The 22,171-nt window shown below is 42.1% G+C and overlaps 1 protein-coding gene across 2 annotated transcripts in view; it reads right to left on the reverse strand.

The window, feature by feature from the left end:
• Positions 1-21,232, reverse strand: part of AOAH (acyloxyacyl hydrolase) — a 73,392-nt gene extending 52,160 nt beyond the window's left edge. Inside the window, exons 1-5 of one of the 2 annotated variants that reach the window (XM_053975528.1) lie at positions 21,154-21,232; positions 20,427-20,581; positions 6,978-7,073; positions 2,507-2,567; positions 1,305-1,404 (exon numbers count right to left, since the gene is read on the reverse strand). In XM_053975528.1, the coding sequence (XP_053831503.1) occupies positions 1,305-1,404; positions 2,507-2,567; positions 6,978-7,073; positions 20,427-20,580 (411 nt within the window). In that variant the 5' untranslated portion in view covers position 20,581; positions 21,154-21,232. Of the gene's footprint in view, positions 1-1,304; positions 1,405-2,506; positions 2,568-6,977; positions 7,074-20,426; positions 20,582-20,956; positions 21,051-21,153 lie in introns of those variants that run through there. The other variant, XM_053975537.1, reaches the window with a different exon arrangement.
• Positions 21,233-22,171: the final 939 nt, after the last annotated feature.

A 22,171-nucleotide genomic window follows, 5' to 3' on the forward strand; every position in this document is an offset into this window, starting at 1 on the left:
TTTCTTCTTCTTGATTTAAACAGCCCCTCTCTCCAGGCTCCTTAGCCTAACTCACTGTGCAGCCATGGCAAGCCCATCCCTCTCTTTCAGTGCAGTTAATTTCCTGCATCCTCTTTCACTTCAAGAGGCACCTTGCACTTCTGACACTCAGTTCAGGATGGGGGATTTCTGATGGCACCTGTTTGATGGAGTTTGGGCAATATTCTGGTTGAGTTGAGTTAGTGTGGGCCCTCTCTGCTGCTTGCACTTGTCTTCTTTGACCCCTGTGTGGTTGCACACCCATAGATCTCTATGTTGACATATCGTGGAGCACAGACTCACACCTGAGATAAAACAAATGTTACTGTCATTCTTGGAAGGCAAGTGTTTCCCCAGACCTTAACACTGGCAGAACTAAATCTATCTTGGAAATGAACTGCAGATCATTAAAGCCCATAAAAAGATTGCCTGATTTCAATGACTGCTGGACTAGGCTGTGTGAAACATTTCATGCAGACCAAACATGCCTTTCTCCATCCAGATACAGGGAAAAAGATTTCCAAAAATAGGTGCTGAAATGAATGGCTTGCTTTTCAGCACCACCAAACAGCCCCCATCACTCACTAGTTTTAGTGTGACTGGAGGTGCGTGATGGCTGGGATGGAAAAAATTACTCACAACCAAAAGAATCCAAAACAAACAGCAATGTTCAGACACCTATGCAGATATGCACGTGTGCAAGTATAGCAGAGGTCTAGGACATGCAATCAAGGACCTGCAAATGTTGTAGCAAGTAACTGTACATCACAGAAGCGGTGATAATTAAATATGAATTCAGCCTGTGGCAAAAGATAACGCACATTAGCTTAAACCTCTTGCACTGCAGACTAATCCAAGTCAAATAGCCCTGCATTTGTAGCAGGTAACTTGTGCGCATGCAGGCTGTCACGGCAGATCAGGCAATGTGGGGATCACTCGTTGTGCCATGGTAACATGGTGGCACAGATGAATCTTAGCTGAATATCTGCTTTGGGTTATTGTACTGCTTAACAATAAAGCCCCTACTCTTCCTCTCTCATCCAGACTGGCACAAGAGAATTCGACCCTGTGACTCCTATGCACCCTCAACCCAGTGGATGAGGGTCCACAAAGCTAATGTGTGTTATGCACCTTTTGTTCAAACAGACATTTTTTAGGAATGTCCATGCTCTAAATGTTTGTTTCCTAGACAATGCATGTGCAGTGCAAGCCTTCAAACTGCTCAATTCCAGCTTAAAAGACATTCCACAATCAGTAGTTTTAAGAAAAGTGGGAAACCAACTCACCTTTGGAGGAGAGTAGAGATGACAAAGCGGTTGTCCTGGATCCTGTTTACACAGCCTCAAGGAATGGCAAACCACATCGGCATTCATTTCCCTGTCTATGCTGAATGAAATGGTGCATAAACAAAGACTATTATGTTTTTCTGGGCTCTTGAAAGTAGAAGCTATTTCCATGGGAAGCTAAATCTTCCCAACACACCACACAATAATCTCAGCTCACTTCACTGTGGCCCATAACCGCTGCTCAGTACAGTGTTGGGTTCTAACGATTTTCTGCCACGACATCCTACTCAGCATTTAAAATTGGAACCCAGGATGATGAAAAAGGACTGTGCTCTACATGCAGCACCTGAATCAAATGCATTATAACTATTCTAGTTTTTTAATCAATCATAAGTCTGACAAAGATTTAAAGGTTAAAGTTAATACATATGCAATTTGGCACATATGAATGTTCAATCATTAACTCAACAACATAACCAGAAATCCTTTCAAGATCCTTAACCTTTAGTCACCAAGCACGAGTGCTAGGATTGTTTCTTCATTTTTGGGACACACCTCTGGGCTAATTAGGAATTAAATTAAAATGTTTGATTACAACATTTCTTAGTCCTGTAAGCATTTTGCAGTCCCTTGGCTAGTTTTAAAAACAAAAATAAAAGCCCTAGGGAAGAAGAAGGTCTAGTAAAAGCTGTGTTAATTAAACTAAGAACTTTCAAAGAGGAAAAAAATGACCTACATTTTATTTTTTTAATCACTTAGATTAAATAGTAGGCTTCCCCAAGAGTGCATATCAAGGTCAGGTCTGAGAGCATGTAGGGGCTGACAATTAGAAAGCCTGATTAGAAGTAGAATGGAAAGCAAGAGCCAAGCAACAACTGTCTGATTTTATAGAACCTGTCTCACACACACAGGTTATTCAAATTCCTCCCTCAGCCAAATGAGCTGAATTTCAAAAGATAATTATATCAGGTGGGCCTGACTTGAGATTTAAATGGAATATCAAAATGGTTACCAGTGGCAGCCTGTGTTTATTCACTCAGGAATAGCTGTGCCAAACGCCAAACCAGAATCACTGTGAAGCACCTCTGCTTTAAAAATAATGTGATTTTAGGACTGAAATCCCTCCACTTCAACCTGACAGCACATCTGTACATGTCAAGAACAAACTAAGCAAAAATCTGAGAGGACACAGCAATACTTACAGTTCAGCTATGTGTGGTCCGTAAAGTTCAGCAAGCACATAACAGAAACCTTGCAGTTTTTCTAGAAAACAGAATTTTAAATTTTTTTTTTTAAGTAATTGAACATGGTGAAACTGGTTTCATAGCAGTCAAAATACAGAAGCAGTTGGTTCATTAAAGGTGAATGCTGATTTTCCTGTGAATGTCTGACCTCAGTGCAGCACCAGAGAATGGGAAAATCTGAATTTCTAATCTTGCCTAAAACCCTTCTGGCTTTAGGTAAGTCACATGATGAAGACTAAAAAGGATAACTAGCTTTTGTTAATTTTTCTGACTATGGCATAATAGAAAAGTCAAAAGAAATTGTGCATGCCACAGAATCTTTGAAGTAGTTTAAACAAACATCTCAGTAGGTTTGAAAGGAGAAAGAAAACAAACACATAAATCAAAGCTCAGAAAGTGATATTGAGCTTGATGCTACTCCTAGAACTGCCTCGGAGCTTCTGGGGGCTTGTGGAGTTAAGAGAATATGTTCTGTGTGGAGCAGGAGTTATGCAGGAGTTACTGCATTCAAAGAAATACCTGACACTTTTCATTTGGCTTCCTTTCACAGTCTACAGTCATGTGCCTTTTTGGGATGCTGGCTCAGGTGGTTTCCTCAATATGTGTGAAGCATGTCATTGATAAGACAGTTCATCAGAGATTTCTTTAAGGTACTGTTGTAAAATAACAGGGGATCCATGCACCTGAGCAAAGACACTGAGGGAGAGTGAAGGTTTGAATACAAGTAGGCCACTGATCTGACAGTCCCATGAAGGAAAACTGCCTGTTTCTTGGCCTGAACAGACTAGAGCTGGTTAACCATGCACATAACCTACAAAGGAGGTGCCAGGCCTTGCTTCAGCTGGGGTGGTGCTGTGAAATGTCATAAGAGACAGGTTAACACAAGTGCCGTGACAACAAACTTGCAGCTCCTCAAACTCCTTAGAGTTGTCGTTTTCTCTTGCACCTCAATTACCCAGACAGATAACAATCTGTACCTGGGGAAGAAAGCACAGAGTATTCTCATCTTTCCCAGGGAAAAGCCATAGAAACATCCAAAGCAGTCACTTCCCCCCAACTTTGGGCTGAATATTCCATTTTAGCCAGTGCCAGGCTGGACACGCCCAGGGCTGGGGGGCTGCTGCATACAGGGTAAGTTGTTCTGCTATGTGGAGGGTACAAATCCTTGTGGCAGGGACTCCACTGGTGGCCATGGGTATGCTGCTGCTCCCACAGCTGCTCTTCTGCCAGGACTGCAGGCACCCTGGCTGGCAACCTGCACCTGAGAAAGGAAGACTGGCACCAGGAAGGCATATCAGGGAATAAAGAGATAATTTTCCCAACACCCTCCTACTCATGGTGTTGCAGGCAGCTTCTGTAACTACAGTAGCTGATTTTTCTTATCTCATGACAGGTGTTTTGTTTCAATCAAGTTATTAGCTTCATTTCTTTGCCTCCTTTGCCACATAACTTCTCACTATTGGCTCTTTAGAAGCAATCTGCAAGTAAAAATTGGTCTCCTGATTAGAATTAGATTTTATTCTTGTTCACCTAAAATGAAAGATGTCAGAGACATCAATAACCTGTGTTTGGCATCACTGCTGATTAGAATACCCTCTGATGAGGCTTAACACTGGGGTACCTGGCTCCCTAAGGTAGCCTGCAGGCAAATGTGGCTGGTTTCCCCAGCACCTCCCCGTGCACCACAGGCGATGGTCTCCTTATGAGTTTCCCAAACCAGCTGGTTTCCACAACATTTTTGGCTCTGGAGGAGCCAGCTGGCTGCTGTAATCTCTCCTGGTGTCTGAGGGCAGAGTTTGGCTGCCTATCAGCTCTGGGAAGATGATAAAGGTGTTTTGCTGATCACACTGATTTTCTCATAGGAATAATGTTAAATTATCAATAAGCATGTAAAGTCCTTTTGGAAGATTCAGATGCCATTTAGGCTTTGGCTTTCAACAAAACACCAAGACCAAAGCCACAGACTGTGTTTACAGGACTTGCCATTGGAGCCAGGCTGCATTCATGTGTTCACAAATCTCCAGCTCTGCTAACGCACACAAGGAGAGGATATTGCAAAGAGAAATCTCTGTTAGGAAGAAGCAGTGTAGGTCAGAAAAGAGGGGGAGAGAAAGAGAAAAATGATTAATAACTGTGGGTGTACAGGGGCAAGAAAAGATCTTAAACAAAATGAAATGCTGGAAAATTCAGAGAAAATGTAGAGTATACTTGCTTCAGTTAAAAGAGATCCCCTAAAATCCCTAAGATCCCCTAAGAACAGTCCAGAAGGTTTTCATATATAGCTTCATAGTCCTGGAAACACAAACCCTGGCTGAGTCCCAGAGGACAAATATTTGCAAAAAAGATGCTATTATCACGTTGCCATTTGCACTTGAGCTCTAAGGTGTTTACACAGCAGTGGTCAACACAGAAGCAGAACATGACTCAGAGGCAAAGCCGGAGGCAGAGGGTCTCAAAGCACATTTCAGGTATCAGACACCTCTGTCCCATCAAGCAGACAGTCAGTATCCAGGTAAACATACATTTTTGCTAAGAACACCGCTTATGCTGTAAATACTGCCCCTTCCCCCAGACCTGGCCTTTCTATCTGCTCAAGAGCCTTCTTCACTCATGACATACTATTCTTATTTTCTTAGGTCTATTTGCCATGTTTCTTGAATCACACACATTGCAAGTATTTCCATACAAATGAGGCTGTGGTTTCGTTTTCGACACAGCCTGTGAGATTGAGTGGGACTGACAGGTACTGAAATTTTCTCTCTTTTTCTCTAAGCATTTTTTGTTCTTGAACGTCACATAACTTTACAGAAGGCTTGATCCAAACCTGACTTGATTGTAGAAACAATTATAGGAGGCCTTCAAAAACGCCACTTCCTAAGGTTTTTGGAGTCCTACTCCTTTTTATGCCCTAGGAGAAGCCTCACTGCCATTAATTTGTTGCTGTTATTCTTGCTATGGATTGTAGGCATGTGCATAATAATGAAATTGTTTCTCTGTCTGAAATGCATGACCTGCTTTGGTAGGTTTGCTACTCACGAGCATCCAAACCTTTTCCAACGTTTCAAGCAGCAAGAGGAAACTGTTGATTCCTGCTGGGCTGCAGTGTTCACCTCCCAGGAGAGGATAAATCAGGTTACACTCTAGCTCCCACACAATCCATAGGATTTTTCACTCCTTTCAAGTTCAGGGTCAGGTTTTTTTCTGCTGGATATATCCATGCATCTCACAAGGTAACTGGATTATACAGATTAAACTAAAAGGATAATAGGATTTTATGTGTATAAAGAATGGCAGCTGAAAAGAAATATCTTGACATGCCAGAAGAACAAGGTCCACTGAGTGAATCATGAACACAGACCTAGCATGTCATAATTTAAAGAAGAAAATTGTGTTTTAATAGCAGGATCAGTGCTTCTAATTGCAACTTCATGGTTATGTGCCTGTAATTTACAACACTGAGGATATGACTTATGGAATAGAAATCAGATAAACGTCATTCTATCGATGAATGAATCCTAGCAATTAGCTCCCTGCCCCATTCTGCCTTGGGAAATCCTTCCTTGGAAAGGAGGGAATTAATATTCTGCACATATCCTCTGTGAAACTGGGGTCTGCAGAGCAAGACGGTTTCTCAGAGACACAATTCATGAAATCATATAAAAATGACATTTTAATGAAGAATCCTAAGCCATCTTTTTACATTAATAACATTAAAAAGATATCATGAATGTGAGATCTAGCTACTTAAATAGTTATAGGGTTAGTGTGTGAGGCACAAAGCTATTCTGGCATTCAAACTGTTCTCTATTTAGGGGTGTGCCTGTGGAGCTCCAGCCTCCTTTGGGTAGATAAAATAAGGGGCAGAAAAAGGGGAGTCTTACATATATTCGTATGGAATAGATATTGCTTTTGAAATTTGTATCACCAATTACTTTTCAGAAGCTTTTCTGTGCACATCAAATGCTCACATCTTGCACCTGTCAGCCTCATCTCATTTTTAAAATGTTACAATAGCAGTCCCCATACCCGCTGAAAACATTTTCATCTTCACTGTTGCTATAAAGACCCATATCAACAAGCAGGAGGAGTGGTGGGGCATACAGTGAATCTATTCTTAAGCTGCTAACAAAGGGACTAAGGGGAGAAAAGGGAAGGGAACTGGTCTGCATGTGTTGGTGCTCACATGTGTGTGGGGCTTAATATAGCCCCATTCACTCTAACTTTTGGGACAAAATCCCAGCTCTGACTCTAAGTGAAGCCATGTCACTGACTTCCCTGTAAATAGCAACTTTCTATCTCCCAGCTACACAAATTTGAGGTACTGCACAAGAGGTAGATAAAGTTTTTTCAGACTTCCCATGCGAGTTTTTAATTAACAGGGAAATACATCAGCACCAACGTGGCATATGGCACATTATTTGGTACTTACCAGGTACGTAGTCACACAGTCTCTCCACAGCTGCCTTTACTGTACTGTTGTGCCACTGTGCAAGCTGTTCGATGACAGACACCACAAGCACGCATCCTTCAAGAAAATAAAAAACCAAAAAAAAAGGAATACCATTATTGGTGAAATATTATGAAGCACCCTGCAACACAGAAGTATTTCTGGCATCTTTGGGCATTTCATTTCTTGGGATAGATGCTCCATGGCAGATAGGTGTTCAAGGGGAAAAAACATCAGTGAATTCCTGTCTTCATTCAAAACCCTGTAAGTTATTAGAGAGAGGATGATCATTCCAGAGGACCACAAAGAACAGCCTGGCTTTTACAGCACTGTATGGTGCTCCTGGAAAAATGACTCCATTCTTTCAAGGTTAAAAATTGAGGAGTCAAAGGGATAGCCATTGTTACAAACTGCCTGCTTGATCACGTGCTCTCTCATTTTATCTCACAAGAAAAAAGGCACAGGTCTGTACTTAACAGGACTTTTATACCTCTCCACACAAGCAGCACAGAGAGGTACAAAAACTGGAAACCAAATGTTTGTGACTGCCTACAGAAGAGAAGTCACACCAAAGACATATATGCGGACCATGACAGAACATCCGTGGCATTATTTCTTCACAGACTTTCCTGCAAAGCCCAGTGATGCTCAGCACACACAAGGCTGCTGAGCCCAGCTACACATTTGTTAAAACCAAAATGTATTCACAGTTCATTCTGCTCTGCCTCTGTGGTTGGAAAGAAACCACTTCCTATGACCTATGAATCTGGCTATTTCTCATCACTTAGTGAGTGTGAACAGGGCTAGCAAAGTGTTTCTTGAGATGTGCAGCACTTTTCCCTCTGCTGTTTTGGGGGATTAAGTAGATTCAATGTGATCCCCACAGAACAGTCATTCGAAATCCAGTTGATGAGCATTCATTTCAAGTCAATTTTAAATTGCTGTAGATCAGCATTGTGCTTTCTCTGCAGTGGCTTCACCATTTTATGAGGAATACAGCTTTGGTGATGCCAAGTCTGCCCACTGTAGTCAGACCTGGCAGCCAGAGTGCTGGCCCTGCCTAGACTCAGAGCCTGTGCAAGAGAGGCAGGTATCCCAGGCAGACAGGAGACAAGGAGCCAGAGTACCAGTTCCCAGCAGCCTGAATAAAGATTTCTGTTTGAAATCCCTGTACCAGAATTCTGTTTCCTCTCCTGTGCAAGCAATCTCATCTCTGAGACCTGTTCTAGCAGGGTCTAGAAATGGAGGTGAGCTGCAGCAATTTGATGTGGCTGCAGACTCACCTTTCTCCAAAGCTCAAGAACATTAATGTTCAGGTTTTCAGACTGGCACAACTCTTCAAAGTGAGCTTCTAAATTCCTTCCTTCCTACCTATGTGCTATTATATCAAAGTGTTGTTTTTCAACGTAAATAATTCTGATGCTTCTATGGCAAGTAAAAGAGAAGGTAGGGCAACTGGAACTTGCTGTAAGAACAATATTTTTGACTCTTCTATTACTTCTTCTATCCAAAATACAGTAATCCAGAAGAAATTACAGTGAACTTGTCACCGCTTTTGCAGGGAGACAAGCCTACTTCTCCATACTTATTAAATAAAAGGCTCATTCAAGATCCTCTGCAGAATGATTTATAAAGCATGTTAAGAACCATTACCTCCAGTCAGCCTAAAAGAATTGAAGAACAAATGGAAACAGATACAACCAAGAAAAACCCTGAAGCAAGATATTCCTTCTTTCCTGCCCCCTTCTCCAACTCCCCAAGTAGCCAGAGGCTAACTAGTCCCAAGAATTAACAGCTAATTAAAAACACAACAGCTGGGAAAAAAAAAAAAAAAGTTGAATAATAAGCTAATTAAAAACACAACAGCTGGGGAAAAAAAAAAAAGTTGAATAATAAAGACCCAAACTAAAAGTAAAGGGAAGGTCCAAGATGAAGTGTATAGCATATTCAGGTCTTGGTCTCAAAGAACAGGTCAGGGTCCTCTGGTCCAGGTTTAAACTTACTACAGCCTTATCATAAAATAGTTTGGGTGGGAAGAGCCTTTTCTAGTCCAAGCCCCCTGCAGTAAGCAGGGCCATCTTCACCTAGATGAGGTTGCTCAGAGCCCCGTTCAACCTGATCTCAAATGTTTCCAGGGATAGGACATCCAGCACTCCCACACTTGTGGGGGTGGACATTAAAGAGTGCAAGAGCACTCTTCAGCTGTTTTAGTGCAAATCATGCCCTGCACTGGCCTCAGGGACAGAAACAGACCCTGGCTCCTTTGCCAGGGTAGGGTGGTAATAGCCTTGCTGGACTGACTCCAGCCTTTAGCTCTGAGATGGCACTGCACATCCTGAAAACACACCATAACACATCTAAAAGTCATTACATAAAGGCTACATTATTAACACACATGAACAACCTGCAGACAACAGGGACTACCCTTGCCCTGTCCTCTATGTCTATTTATTCATGAGGATGGAGGTTCAGAAAAATTAAATTACCTAAATGATGACTTAACCACAAAACAGCACAATCTTTCTGTGCTTTCCTTTCTACTCTTACCAAGGTCAGATGTTCGTCTATCAATCATGCTGTCTAGAAGTCAGAAAGACAAAAAGGAGTCCAAGCAGAGAGGCAGGGAGAAGCTAGTCCTTTCATATTTTCCAAGCACAGCTTGCTTGGACAAGCACAGCTTTTTTTTTTTTTTTTTTTACCTCTTATTCTTTTGCCTCATGAGCTTGAGGATTCTACAAAATCATAGAATTTTTTAGGTTGCAGTTGACAGTGTCACCTACTGCAGCAGAGAGAAGTGTTGCTCTTTCTGCCTGTGCTGTGTAACCCAGTGCTTCTGCACCTGCACCTGCAGCCAGGGGCTGCGGAAAAAAGGGATTATGGACAAACAGCTCAAAATCCAAGAAGTTGGGCTGAGGATAAAAATGCCATTGATATTTTCATTTTCTCTGTTATACAACATGACAGTTTCCACTGAAGATGTAAGGTACTCTCTCATGTTTGTCAAAGTACCGCAGAGGGAGTGAGAAAAAAAAAAACAACTATTTTTGGTTCAGCTCTGCAAAATAAATGGAATTCCTAATCACAAACACAATCATGCAGGTAGCCCCACTCAAGGAGCAGTCTCACAGCAATTAAAAGAAAATTTTTCATGTTGATTAAGTCAGATAGACACTTTTGTGTCTATTGAACCAGGCCCAAAGGCAAATCTGCTTCACATGAGGATTAACAGAGCCAACACTGAGTCTGAGCAGTACTTAATGCAGTACCTCAGGCTACTGGATGCTATATGAATATAAATAACAATAATAACAGTCTGACTATTTGGGAAAAACCCACAGAGCTGAACTTCAGAATATTTGCTGTCATAAACTCATCTTCACTATTCAGAGAAGATGTTTCTGCTTGTGCTATTACACTCTCCCCACTTCGGGCACCTGCAGACCACACCTTGGTTATCCAAATGCTCCCTCCTCAAGTGCAGCTATTCCACATGAAATGCCACACTCCATGGGACAAGCTGATAGAGAAAATCTTGGCTGATTTTCAAAAGGATCTGCTGTTCCTTAGGCACTGCAGCTGGAGTCTCTGGAAGTGAATTTGGAGAGTCTCCCAGGTAGGAAAGGTGCTCCCAGGGAACACATTCCACCAACACATGCTATTGGCTGATCCAGTCTCTGTCCTCCCCATCTACCTGGGCTTTTATCAGTTGCCCTCGGCTGACCTCTCCTTGTGAGCTGTGCCCTGGGGGATGCTTGCTTATGTGTTGGTTCTGCTGATCTCAAAGCCTTTCATTTAGGCTGATGACATCAGGAGCAGTTTTTGGGCTGGAGATTCTAAAATACTCAGGAAAAAGGTTCAACCCTGTGAGGAGGGAGGGAGGAGGAATGTTCTAAGGGGGACTCACTGCACCAGAGAGAGCTTAATCCACCTAGGCTCTACCTGTTTTTTTCATGGAAACATGCCTCCCCGGTAATTCAGATTTATCCTTTAGGAGAACTTTTGTCTGGTGTTGGGCTATAGATAAACTTCAAGAGGTTAGTTTCTATACATGAAAGTTAATTCAGACTATCCTTGCTTTTATTACAAACCTGCTCTTTTTTTATCTTCCTCTGCATTGAGTGGCAGGAACAGAAATGCTAAACAATTATCCTAGTATTTAATGGGTCTTAATTCCACTGGCTAAAAATGGAAAATAATTATATAGCTAAAAAGGGCAGGGGGAAATCAGATGTCTTTGACTGTAAAAATCTCATTGCTTTAATTACTTATCACATGTGCAAGAATATAAACTTTTAAGTACTCTGGCATCAGTGGAAAAGCACATCCAGATCTGGCCAGTCATTAGCAGCTATTGCTTCCTTTTAATTCACTAGATATTTAGATGTGATTTATTTCTCATCATGAGCTGGACACATATAAGGCAATGTAAATAAGCTTCATCATTAAATAAAGCTAATTTTTTTTTTAACTGTTGCACATGATTTTCCTTAGAAACAACTTTCAGTAAGTTGATTCCACTGTCTCACTTCAATAATAGGTTTCAATACCTTGACAGGCTGAAGGATGTTTTTCTCTGGAAGAAATTCATTGGCATTATAATACCTACCAGGCATTAGAAACTAGACTCTGGTATTAATAAATGCCTGTCGCTTTTAGCAATGGCTTGTCCCATCTGCTATTAATTTCTGAAGAGATAAGACAAGACCATAACCATTTGGCTCAGTGCAGTAAGGTGAAAACTCACACATCAGAAAGTACTTCTTTCCATATATTTGAAGGTAGTATGTAATAAAAATATGCCATTTCCAATAAGCTCAGGGGAAAAAAAGAAAACATACCCCAATAATAAAATCAGAACTAGAGGAATTCATTGCTTAGCTGTGAAGCCCCTGGCTGTTTGAGCAGACTATTTAACTCAATCTACTTCTGCTGCACAAGTTTGAAAGGCTCTATAATTAGAATTATACCTAAGGATGTCAAAAAGTATCTGGATAGTGAAAGCTGCCTCTCTAAGTTTCAGATTTGTAGGTATATTTGTCTGAGTAAAATTCTCTTCAGTGGGTTTTCTGGCACCTGGCACATCTTCCTTTGCCATCCTTTGCTCATGTTTCAGGATGCTGGATTTCTTTCTCACCCCTACAGCCATAAATTAAATGTACCCCCAGAATACAAGGAAGACATTAAGTCCAAAAAATGGCCTTGGACACAAATATCTCTCTGCAAACCCTGCTGACAAGGCTGTGGTCACCCTGCAGCCATTCTGCTTGCTCTTGGTGGAGCAGGAACTGGAGCCTTGCTTGGTGACGTGGCAAACCCCTGCCTCAAAAATCTGTCTGCTGCAGCAGGGCTCTGCATACATGAAGCCATTTATCACATTCCTGGCTTTATACAGAAGATGAAGAGTTTCCCAAAACACAGTCTTAGCTTCTTCCATTTATAGATGATCCTAAGCTCCAAGGCATCTCTTAAAGCCTACAGGTGAGGAGACCAAGAACCTGCCTACAAAAGAGGATATTGCTAGTCCTTGTGCTGATGCTGTTGTTCTGGCATAAAAATACCTCTTTCCAAATTAGTCTAATCCAGTTCCTGTTCAACCTGGAACAAGACATTTCTCTTTGAAATTCATGTGGGGAGATAATAAGAAATAGGGTTTTCTCCTCTGGGATGGGGACATCCACGTGAGTATTCTAGGTGCAGGCAGACCATAGTTATGCAAACTTACAATACAGGAATGTTTTCTTTTTCATATAATCATAGAATGGTTTGGGTTGAAAGGGACCTTAAAGATCATCTAGCTTGAACCCCCTGGCCATGGACAGGGACAACTTCCACTGTACCAGGTTGCTCAAAGCCCCATCCAACTTGGCCTTGAACACAGCTTCCACAACTTCTCTGGGACACCTGTGCCAGCATCTCACTTACTATATATTCCTTTCCTAACAGGGCCCAATATCCATATTGCCTTTCTGCACTGCTTCTCATTACTGAGCTGATGTTTTCAAAGAACAGCCCTTTATAACCTCAAGATTTCATTCCAGCTCAATGAAATATTCAGCTCAAATGACATAACTGTATATGCAAAGTAAGGACAGTTATCTTCCCATATACAGACAGAGGATTTGTTGCTTTGAAAGGTAATTTGGAAATGGATCTGAGTGATAGTCTTTTAACTCAGATTTTGCTTCCTATCCCATTTACAGAATTAATGTATTTTACAGAGATACTGAGGTGATGGAACGTTATTATAGGTATCCATATTCAAATATGTTGGCATATACAAGACCCTTTCACCTTTAATTTGCTAAGTCTTATGAAATATCTTGGAAATACTAAATGGTACACTATTAACAAACCTGTCACTGAGCATTAAATTACACATAGTGTAGTGGCTAAAGAGATTTTTAAAATATTAATATCAAAACAGCAGCATTTTGAGTGCATTTGTAACAAATTCCAGCAAAACTTGGAATACTAGTTATTATTGCTGTTGCTCATGTAAAAGCAGTGGGTCACCTCAGGCACCCTAACTTCAGAGCTCCAGTCATTCATTTTTGTTTCATTTAGACATACAACAAAGACTCTGATATAGCTATGACAGAAAATTCAGTTTCCATCTAGTGGGAGACTCTGGTATCCATACCTGGCAGCCAAATGTATCCCTAGTGTTTCCTACATTACACTTCAAAGAGCCCTATTTAACAAAATCTATAACCCCAGGCATTTCCAATAGAAATGTTTTCTGTATTAATTAATATGAGAAAAGCCCCTGTGTATGTATGTGTGACACTAACATATTTTTCTTTTCCAAATCAGGAAAGGGTATTGAAAATTTACAGAAACCAGAATGCTGGCAGAGGGTGTTAATGTAAGTTGATAACTTTATCCTCGTTGCAAAGGCTTCCCCATTTCAGGATTCTGAATGCAAGAAACTTTTTTTCAGATCTACAATTCCTAACATCAGTAAAAATGATTGCCTTAAACACGAGCAGTAGTTCTCTGTAGGGTTAACACATGAACAAGAGTGGGAGGCATACATGTGGGAATCAGCATCCAAATAGACAATCAATAAAATGATTATTATACTCAAGGCAAGCATCAGTAATGTAGAATGTACAAGACTACCCATGTGTACAAATGCACATAGATGTGATTGTGTATTTACACACACACAGATATGGATGTGTTGGCATGCTGAGCACATCTTTTCATTGTGATCAATAGATGTATTTGCATTTTATGGTCATAAGCTTTCAGTAAGATGATGATTTTGGAAAAGAAATTTTTACCATCAGTTGCTGAAAAATTGCTGAGTAGTTGCTTTAGTATCTCTACTTTACTATTCCTATACCTGTGTTTGTGCTAGCTAAAGTATAATCATAGGCAAAATGTTAGGGTCAAATTTAGTATTTATTGCTGGTCATTAGGTCAAACTTTGTTGCTGATTAAATGCAGCAATGCTGGTGAAATGGGCAGAGCTGCTATGGCTTGGAACTGACTAAGCTGTAATCAAAGTAGATTCCCAGCCTTTTAGAGTAAAATACATTGCGGTGTTACACTGATATTGAGCTAGGTTTTTTTACAGAACTCACTGAGCTGTAAATGATATGTTCTGTCATGGTGTCCCCCCAGACAATATGTGCACAGCCGCTCTGCCTGAGCACAGTTGTTAAAAGCCTCCAACTCCATTTGGCATGTTCCATTGTGTGAAGTTATTGGGAACTCTGAACGTCACCGGTCCTGCTGCCTCTCCAAGGGGCATATTTCATCCCTGCACTCATGCACAGCTAGACAGAGGCAAACTGTTAAGGACAATGACTACGACGCAAATCAACACAGGTAGAGGTTAGCGTTTTACTCTGTTGGTAGCTCAGAAACACCCGTTCTTTAATGCAATCAGAGCTGAAAATATGTTTCGAAAATATGCTTCTTCATACGCTAGTAACTGTGTACTCCTGGCTGAATGGAGGTGGTGACCCACAAAGGTTGCTGAGAATGGCATTATATCGAACACAAAGATGGGGAAATTTGCTTTTCTGGCTGCTGACCCACAGGATCTCTGCTTGCTAGCAGAGAAAATGGAGAGCACTGCTGTCTGGCCTTATTGAGGGCTCCCTGACTAAAAGCCTCGCTCTGAAAAGGGCAACCAAAGTTAATCGCCAATAGAGCAGGACAGTCTATTGTGGGGGAGAAAACAAATAAATGCTGCTCTTTGCAAATGCTTCTTGCAGTCACAGCGCAGAACTCCAGAAATGCTGACCTGGAGTAAGTCCTCTTACAAAACCTCTGCCCTAACAGGTGATATAAACCATCTCGGCCATTCCGAAGGAACAGGGCAGACACAGTTTGTAAAGGGTCTTGTTATGAGGTCTTCTACAGATTTCTCAGGAACTTCTTACTCTGCTCACTTATCACTGTCACAGGAAAATCCTCTTACTAATGTTCCCACTAGTACCCATTTCTGTTATTTCTTGGAGAATGGATCATGCCTTTAATGCTTTCATGGACAGATATATGTTTTCTCAAGTTTTTCTTCTCTAGACTAATTAACTCTAATTTATTCACTCTTCTTTTATAGCTTATGCTTGTTTTTCTCTGAAACCTCCTGTCACTCTGCATCATTTTTGATGCACAGCCCCAAAAGGGAAGGCAGAAATTCCTCTGAGGCTTTGTCAATGCTGAGAAAGGTAACAGGCTACTTCACATGTCTTGCAAGCTGACTTCTGTTCGCACGTCTTGGTGTGTGCTGCATGTGCATGCCATCATTGTGCCACTACAAGCCCAGATGATCTTCCTTAGGGATGCCACCCAGCTGGTTGTTCCTCATCTGCTGTGTGTGTCATTGACTATTTCTGCTGAAGTGAGTGCCTTCAGCATTCCCAAATTGAAATTACCTTCTCAGACGCAAGTACTCCAAGTTGTCAAGCTTGTTTTGAATTTAATTCTGCCCTCTATTTTACTTGCAAACAATTTCAGTTTTACATGAACTGATTTAATTTAATAGTACAAACTTCATTATCCTGGCTACTGAAAATATGGAATGATAGTATGTTCAGAAGAGAAATCCAAGAAAGACCTGATTTTGTACATCCTTTTGCTTAGGGAGTGAGCTACTTGTAATTTCTCTCTGAACAAGACTACTCTTCAGTTTTGTTCTGCCCTGTAGAAGCTTAATCACTGTCACACATCTCTCAAGCATAAGATTAGTGCTGAGGTAGTGCCAAAAGCCTTACTAAAGCCCAGCTATAACATCTGCTTCTTATTCCGTGTCTACATGGCATTATCCCATTGGCAAAGAAAATTAGATTGATCTTACACTACTTTTGAAAGGTGTTTTTAAAAAGTTTTGTTAGCTATTGAAGGATTTTTCTAGGATTTGATGTTTAACTGACTAATCTACCATTCCCGAAATTCCCTTTCTTACTGTGTTGAAGAGAGATGAATACAGAAGTTCCCATCTGTCTTTCAGTGTCTCCCCCATTTTCTGCATACTCCAGAGCAGCTTCTGCCTTTCCTGAGGTTGCTTCAGGTACCTCTGGATGAAGTCACCTTTGCTAGAGAGCAGAGCAATTTGCAACAAACCTTTAAGGGCTCTGTGGTAAGTAAAGGGTGGAATTGAATAAAAGCTTTAAAAATCAGTAGAAAAATGACAAAACATTAACACCAGTGTCAACAGTTTACCAGTGTTACTGTACTGTCTTTGGGTATCTTAACATTAACTTAAGTAAGACTTTGCTTGCCTTTTGAAATGGGCAGCACTTTCCTCATTTGGAAGATGGGAAAGTAAAGACCTGAGTATATGAAAGGTTCATTCATGCCTAATTTTTGAGAGAAAAGTACACAGCATCTCTTTCTCAGGATGAAACAGTCAGGCTGCACTCAGCAAAAGGATTTTTAGGTCTCATCCCAAGTAAATCCCTTAAGTCATGCTGCCCATCAGTAACAAGCCCAGAAAGGAAAGCCAGACTCAGCATGCAGCTCCCAAACCCATGCACAGAACAGAACCTTGCAGCCTTTGCAGGAGGAAAACAGCTTCACAGGCTTTTGCATGTAGGAAAGCTTACAAAAGCCCTTTTACCTCTCATAAGGAAAAACCAGAAAAAACAGATCACATGCAAAGTGTGCAGAAGACCAAAGGAAGGGCCTGAGATGATTTCACAGAATGCAAAAATGGTGCCATTTTAGCAGCCTGTGGAAACAGGAAATACTGATGGAGAAAAAAGACTGTCAGATGCTGGGAAATTTTTTTTTTGTGACAAGGCCAAAGAAAGGCCATTTATCTGGTTGTGGTTAGGTACTGCTTCAGACCAGTTATCTTAGATGGTTAGGAATTGCTCAGGTGTACTACATATGATCCTGTGTTTGGGAGGGTTATTTTTGGGTGCTTTTCTCCTCTTTGCTGTAACTCTAAAATGCAGCAGTATTAAACCCCTTTTCAGGTGGGAACGCTCCAGTTGTTTTGTTTGTATGTCAAGGCAATTATGAAAAGCCTTTCCCTAAATGAAGCAGCTACATTTTTCAGGAAAATACAGAAAAAAATGATGTGACTCTTTCTACAGTTAGCAAAGGTGATTAAAATTGCTACCTAAACCTCACTGGAGGCACACCCTCCACTCCTCCAGCCCTGCTCCATATTGGCACATAGGTGCCTACCCAAAATACATTTCCCAGGATCTGCTAAGGGCAGGGAAGCCCCTTGAATCATCCAAATGGTTTGCCAATACGATTGGAATATACTGGGGGAGATGGTGGTACCTACCCAGGGAGTGCTGCAAGCAAGGGGAACAGAAGGAGGAAGCAACCAAGTTGTATCACATTTAACAGAGGTACCAGAGCTGCACTTAGCTCTCCTGTCATATTATTTCCACATACTTCTTTAAGAAGTGTGATAATCTCAGTGGAAAAAGGCTTAATGGGAAATATTTTCTTGGCTTTGTTACTGAAAGAGCATTCACTTTCTGACTGGCTTTGACTACTAACATAGCAATCTCAATCAAGCAGGTGGTAGACAGGAGTGATCAGAAATTCAATGTGCAGCCACCTCATTTCACTCAGAAAAGTGAGGCAGATAACTCTGAAAAATTAGACACCTGACCACACATTCAAACTTGCATAAAAAAATAATTTCTTCAAGGAAATCTCCTATGCATTTAGCAATAGGAATCTCTCACATTAAAAATTAGATAAGATTTAAGGAAGAAATTTTTCATGGTGACAGTGAGAAGGCACTGGAACAGGTTGCTGAAGAAAGTTGTGGATGCCCCATCCCTGCCACTATTCAAGGCCGGGTTGGATGGGACTCTGAGCAAGGTGATCAAGTAGAAGCTTCCCTGCCCATGTCAGGGGGGTGGAACTACAGGATTTTTAAGGTGCCCTCCAACCCAAACTATTTTATCATTCTCTCTGATTCTATGAAATCATCTTGGCCTTGATCTATAAAGCCAAGAAGACACAGAAGAATTACTCATGTCTCTTTGTCATTATCTTCCCAGATGGCAAACGACACCAACTAAGTATCTGGGGTCGAGTTGTTGGAAGGAAATCACAAGCTGATCCTGCCTTACTATCTGCTCCTAAGAGAGCTGGTCAATGAATCAGATGCAAGAGTTACCCCTGCTCCAAGCCATGGCAAGTGAAACAATCAACTCCTCTGTGCTTTCCCTTTCTGCTTGAGAAAAGGAAGGGACACAGTATTTTCAAAAGCTAGTTATATGAGCAGCTAATCAGTGAAAGCCCAGAGGGAGCCATTTGGGCTAGCAGCCACCCTCCTTGCCAGGCTGGCTCATGCCCTTTTAGCACTAGCCACACTTCATTTTTATCTTGTGGTTTACAGAGGTGGGCACAGTCTGTTTGGATCCTGACTCGAGCTCACAAGGATGTTTTTAGCTGAAGGGACACTTCAGAAAGATAAACTAGTGTGGGAGGCAGAACAAAGAGCATGCTGAGTGATCCCAGCAATGGGGCTAGCACTGCTCTCCTCCCTTTAGGAAGGAAAAAGAGGACAAGTTATCTTGCACAAGGCAACTTCAATGCAACATGTGGAATTTAGAACTTTTCTGAGTCAACAGGATGGCAAGACAATACTCACAATTTGACATTGAAAAAAACACCACTGTAAAAATCCCACAGATGAGTGTGGTCACTGCCTTTCCTGTGCCATCAAAACTGTAGCTGCCTTAAGATCTCACCTCTAGACAACACCACTTCCCCCTAGCTCTGGCAGCTGCTCCATCACCACTTGCATGGCTCCCAGCCCAAACAAGGACAGCCCCTCACAGCCATTTCTGCTTTTCTCATGTTGGTTGGTTGAACCCCCTCACCACCTTGACTCTACTCTGCTTTTGATTCACCCTGCCCCACCAAAACTGGGGTACTGTGGGTGGCTCAGAAGTGAAGCAAAAAACTGCTTTTATCAAGTTTAGGATTATTATTTGTAACTGTATTCCCCAAGCCACAGTGGAAAGAATTATTTCTTTCAGAAGGATGAAGAGCTGTGACAGGGTTTATGTTTCCAGCACAAAGGTGCCTTGGGAAGCTAAAAGAATCATAGAAAATTTTAGGCTGAAAAAAGCCTGTAAGATCAACAAGTACTGCTGATGACAAAGTAAAGCATTTGATTGTAATGCATAAGACATATCCATTTGCACACATAAAAATTATAAGCTACCACATCTCCCTAGGTATACGGAGTGCCATGCCAAGGGCATTTCTGGTGCAGAGATATCCACAGTTTACATTGATTCCAGTATTACCAGTCTTGCTCTGGGAATCACCTGAGACTTTAGAATACCTACTCCCAGATATCAGTACTGTGGGGATCACCACAGTCACTGAAGTCATGTGAAAAGGGGGTTGCCAACTTGCCCCAGCTCAGTATGGGTCATGCAGACATGTGTGCACACCAAAAGGAAAGGAAATGTGAGGAAGCAGCCTTTGCAATCCAGCTATCCAGAGATGACTATTCAGACCACAAGGATCTCTGGCCCAAGTATGGACCAACCACTCTTAAGAATAGTTTTCCAGGAACTGAAATCAATAAGGAGACCCTGGACAAGTCTGAAGGGAACTGTGCCTTCCTGCCAGTTAAGCAAAATGCATTGTGATCCATAAGAAACACTAGGACTTTATAACATCCTATTTCCAGATCCCAGACCTGCAGACATTAAAGCCAACTTTTCAGATGCCATTTCCCACAGAACGAAAACATGAACTTTGGGAAGCAGCCAGTCAAAAACAAAATCATAAAATAATTCCAGATCCCATGACGGCCTTGCAAAATCTTCAGTGACTGATTCAGCAGAAACTACAAGTATTTAGCCGTACAGCTGTTGAAATAGATAAAGGAGCGATTTATGATGTGAATAGCAGCTCTCAGCTCACCAGTGAAGTAAAGAATGAACTAGTCCAGCAGGCAAACAAAACCTGGATACATACCAACACAAGTGTGTCCTTTGTACAGCCCAAACGGGAGCGAAGGGGCTCGTGGGTCTTTTCCACGGGGTAGAGGGGAGGAAGAGGCAGTCTTCAGCAGCAGCAAGAACCAGAGGATGCAGAATAAATTAAGGAATGTTTGCCTGGACTCCTTCATCCTAAGTAAAAAAGGAAGAAATCAGGCAGGAAGGGTGCAAGTGGACCTGTATTCCCTTAACTCTCAGGGAGTATCCTGCATTGGTGCAGCTTGAAGAGAAGGAGACTGATGTGCCTGTGCAGCTGTAAGTAACACAGGGACAGATTCCCAGGTGGGGACAGAGACATCTGCCATCTCATGGAGTGCGTGAAGGATCCCACACTCGCACATTGCAGGTGCTCTCCTGACCCCTCAGCCCCTCTCAGGCCCTGCCACCCATCAAACCCAGCAGGTCCCACAGGCCTGGGCACGCTGTAAGGATGCCCGTGGCCCTGGCCCCAGGCTGCTCTCCACACCCCCACACAACCCTGCTGCCCCATGTGCAGCTATTCCCAACCTGCTGGCCTGGGAGGACCAAGAGGGTTGGATGAACAGCTCTGGCTCAGCGCTCTGTGTCTCCTGCAGCAGCAGCGGATGACTAACGACCTTGAACCACAGGAATTGCCAGACCCACTCAGCATTAATAACACAAGACACTCCCCTGAACAACTAGTGTTGCAAAAAAGGAAAAAGAAAAAAAACAACTCTACAAACCCTTCCCCCTGTGCCGTCACTCCTCTGCCCTCCTCCACAGAAAAGAAAGAAAATATCTCTCTGGCTGCCTCTGTAAAATTTCTGACCAGGGTTTCCGTTCCGGAGGACTGAGTGTGCAAAATGAAAGAAGCTGCTCAAGACTGAGCCACAGAGCTGGGAGGGACGGGGCTGCCATGCTGGGGTTTTGCCAGGGCTTTAGTTCTGCTGGGACTGAGGGATAGGGATAGGAGACAGCTGCCAGAGTGAGGGTAGTTATGGGAGCTGAACCCCTGCTCCCATCAGCTTTGAGCACATTTGCTTGCAGCCCCCAGCTGCCTGAAAGCCTTGTGAAATCCTGTGCTGTTCCTGCTTTGGCAGTCACAACAACTAAAGGTTTCCCTAGCTCTATTTTTTTTAATCCCTCAGACAAGGCATAAACCAGTCATTCCCCAGCCTGAAGCAAAAGCAGAGTAAAACATGCTTAAATTATGTGAATTCAGAGGTGGAACAAGTCCAAACAGCTACATTCTAGACTCTGTGGGTGCAAGGATGGCTTGAAGGAGGAGGCAGTTTAGGACTGAGGCACTGGAGGGATGATGCTGTGCCCTTGCTCTGCCTCTGCCTTTCTGTATAAACCTGGGCAAGTCTCTTCCCCTCACAGTGGGCAATGGGTACTCATCTTTCCTTCCGATTTCTTGTCTGTCTCTTTCAAAAGTGGGCAGGCCAGTGACATGGGTTGCTAAAGGACAATGAGGAGCCTGTCTCATAAAGTATCCCTACATGCTTCCCAGGAATAATTAAAAGAGACTTATAAATAGTGTTGCAAAGAGAAAAACTAGAGAAGGTATTAAAACCAGCAATTTCCAGCCAGTTCCTGCAGACCAGCATGATCACACTTGGATCAGATTTGCTTCAGTATTTAGTGTGTGTTTTACAAACCACTTCCTTCCTTGGGAGTCTCTCCTATGACTTTTTAAAGATGGTCCCAGAAAATTTGCCTCAACTTTGATAAGGAGGATTTGCCTTGTGCTAATGATGA

The sequence above is a fragment of the Vidua macroura genome, chromosome 1 (genome assembly GCF_024509145.1).
Source record: "Vidua macroura isolate BioBank_ID:100142 chromosome 1, ASM2450914v1, whole genome shotgun sequence".
Taxonomy (NCBI): domain Eukaryota; kingdom Metazoa; phylum Chordata; class Aves; order Passeriformes; family Viduidae; genus Vidua; species Vidua macroura.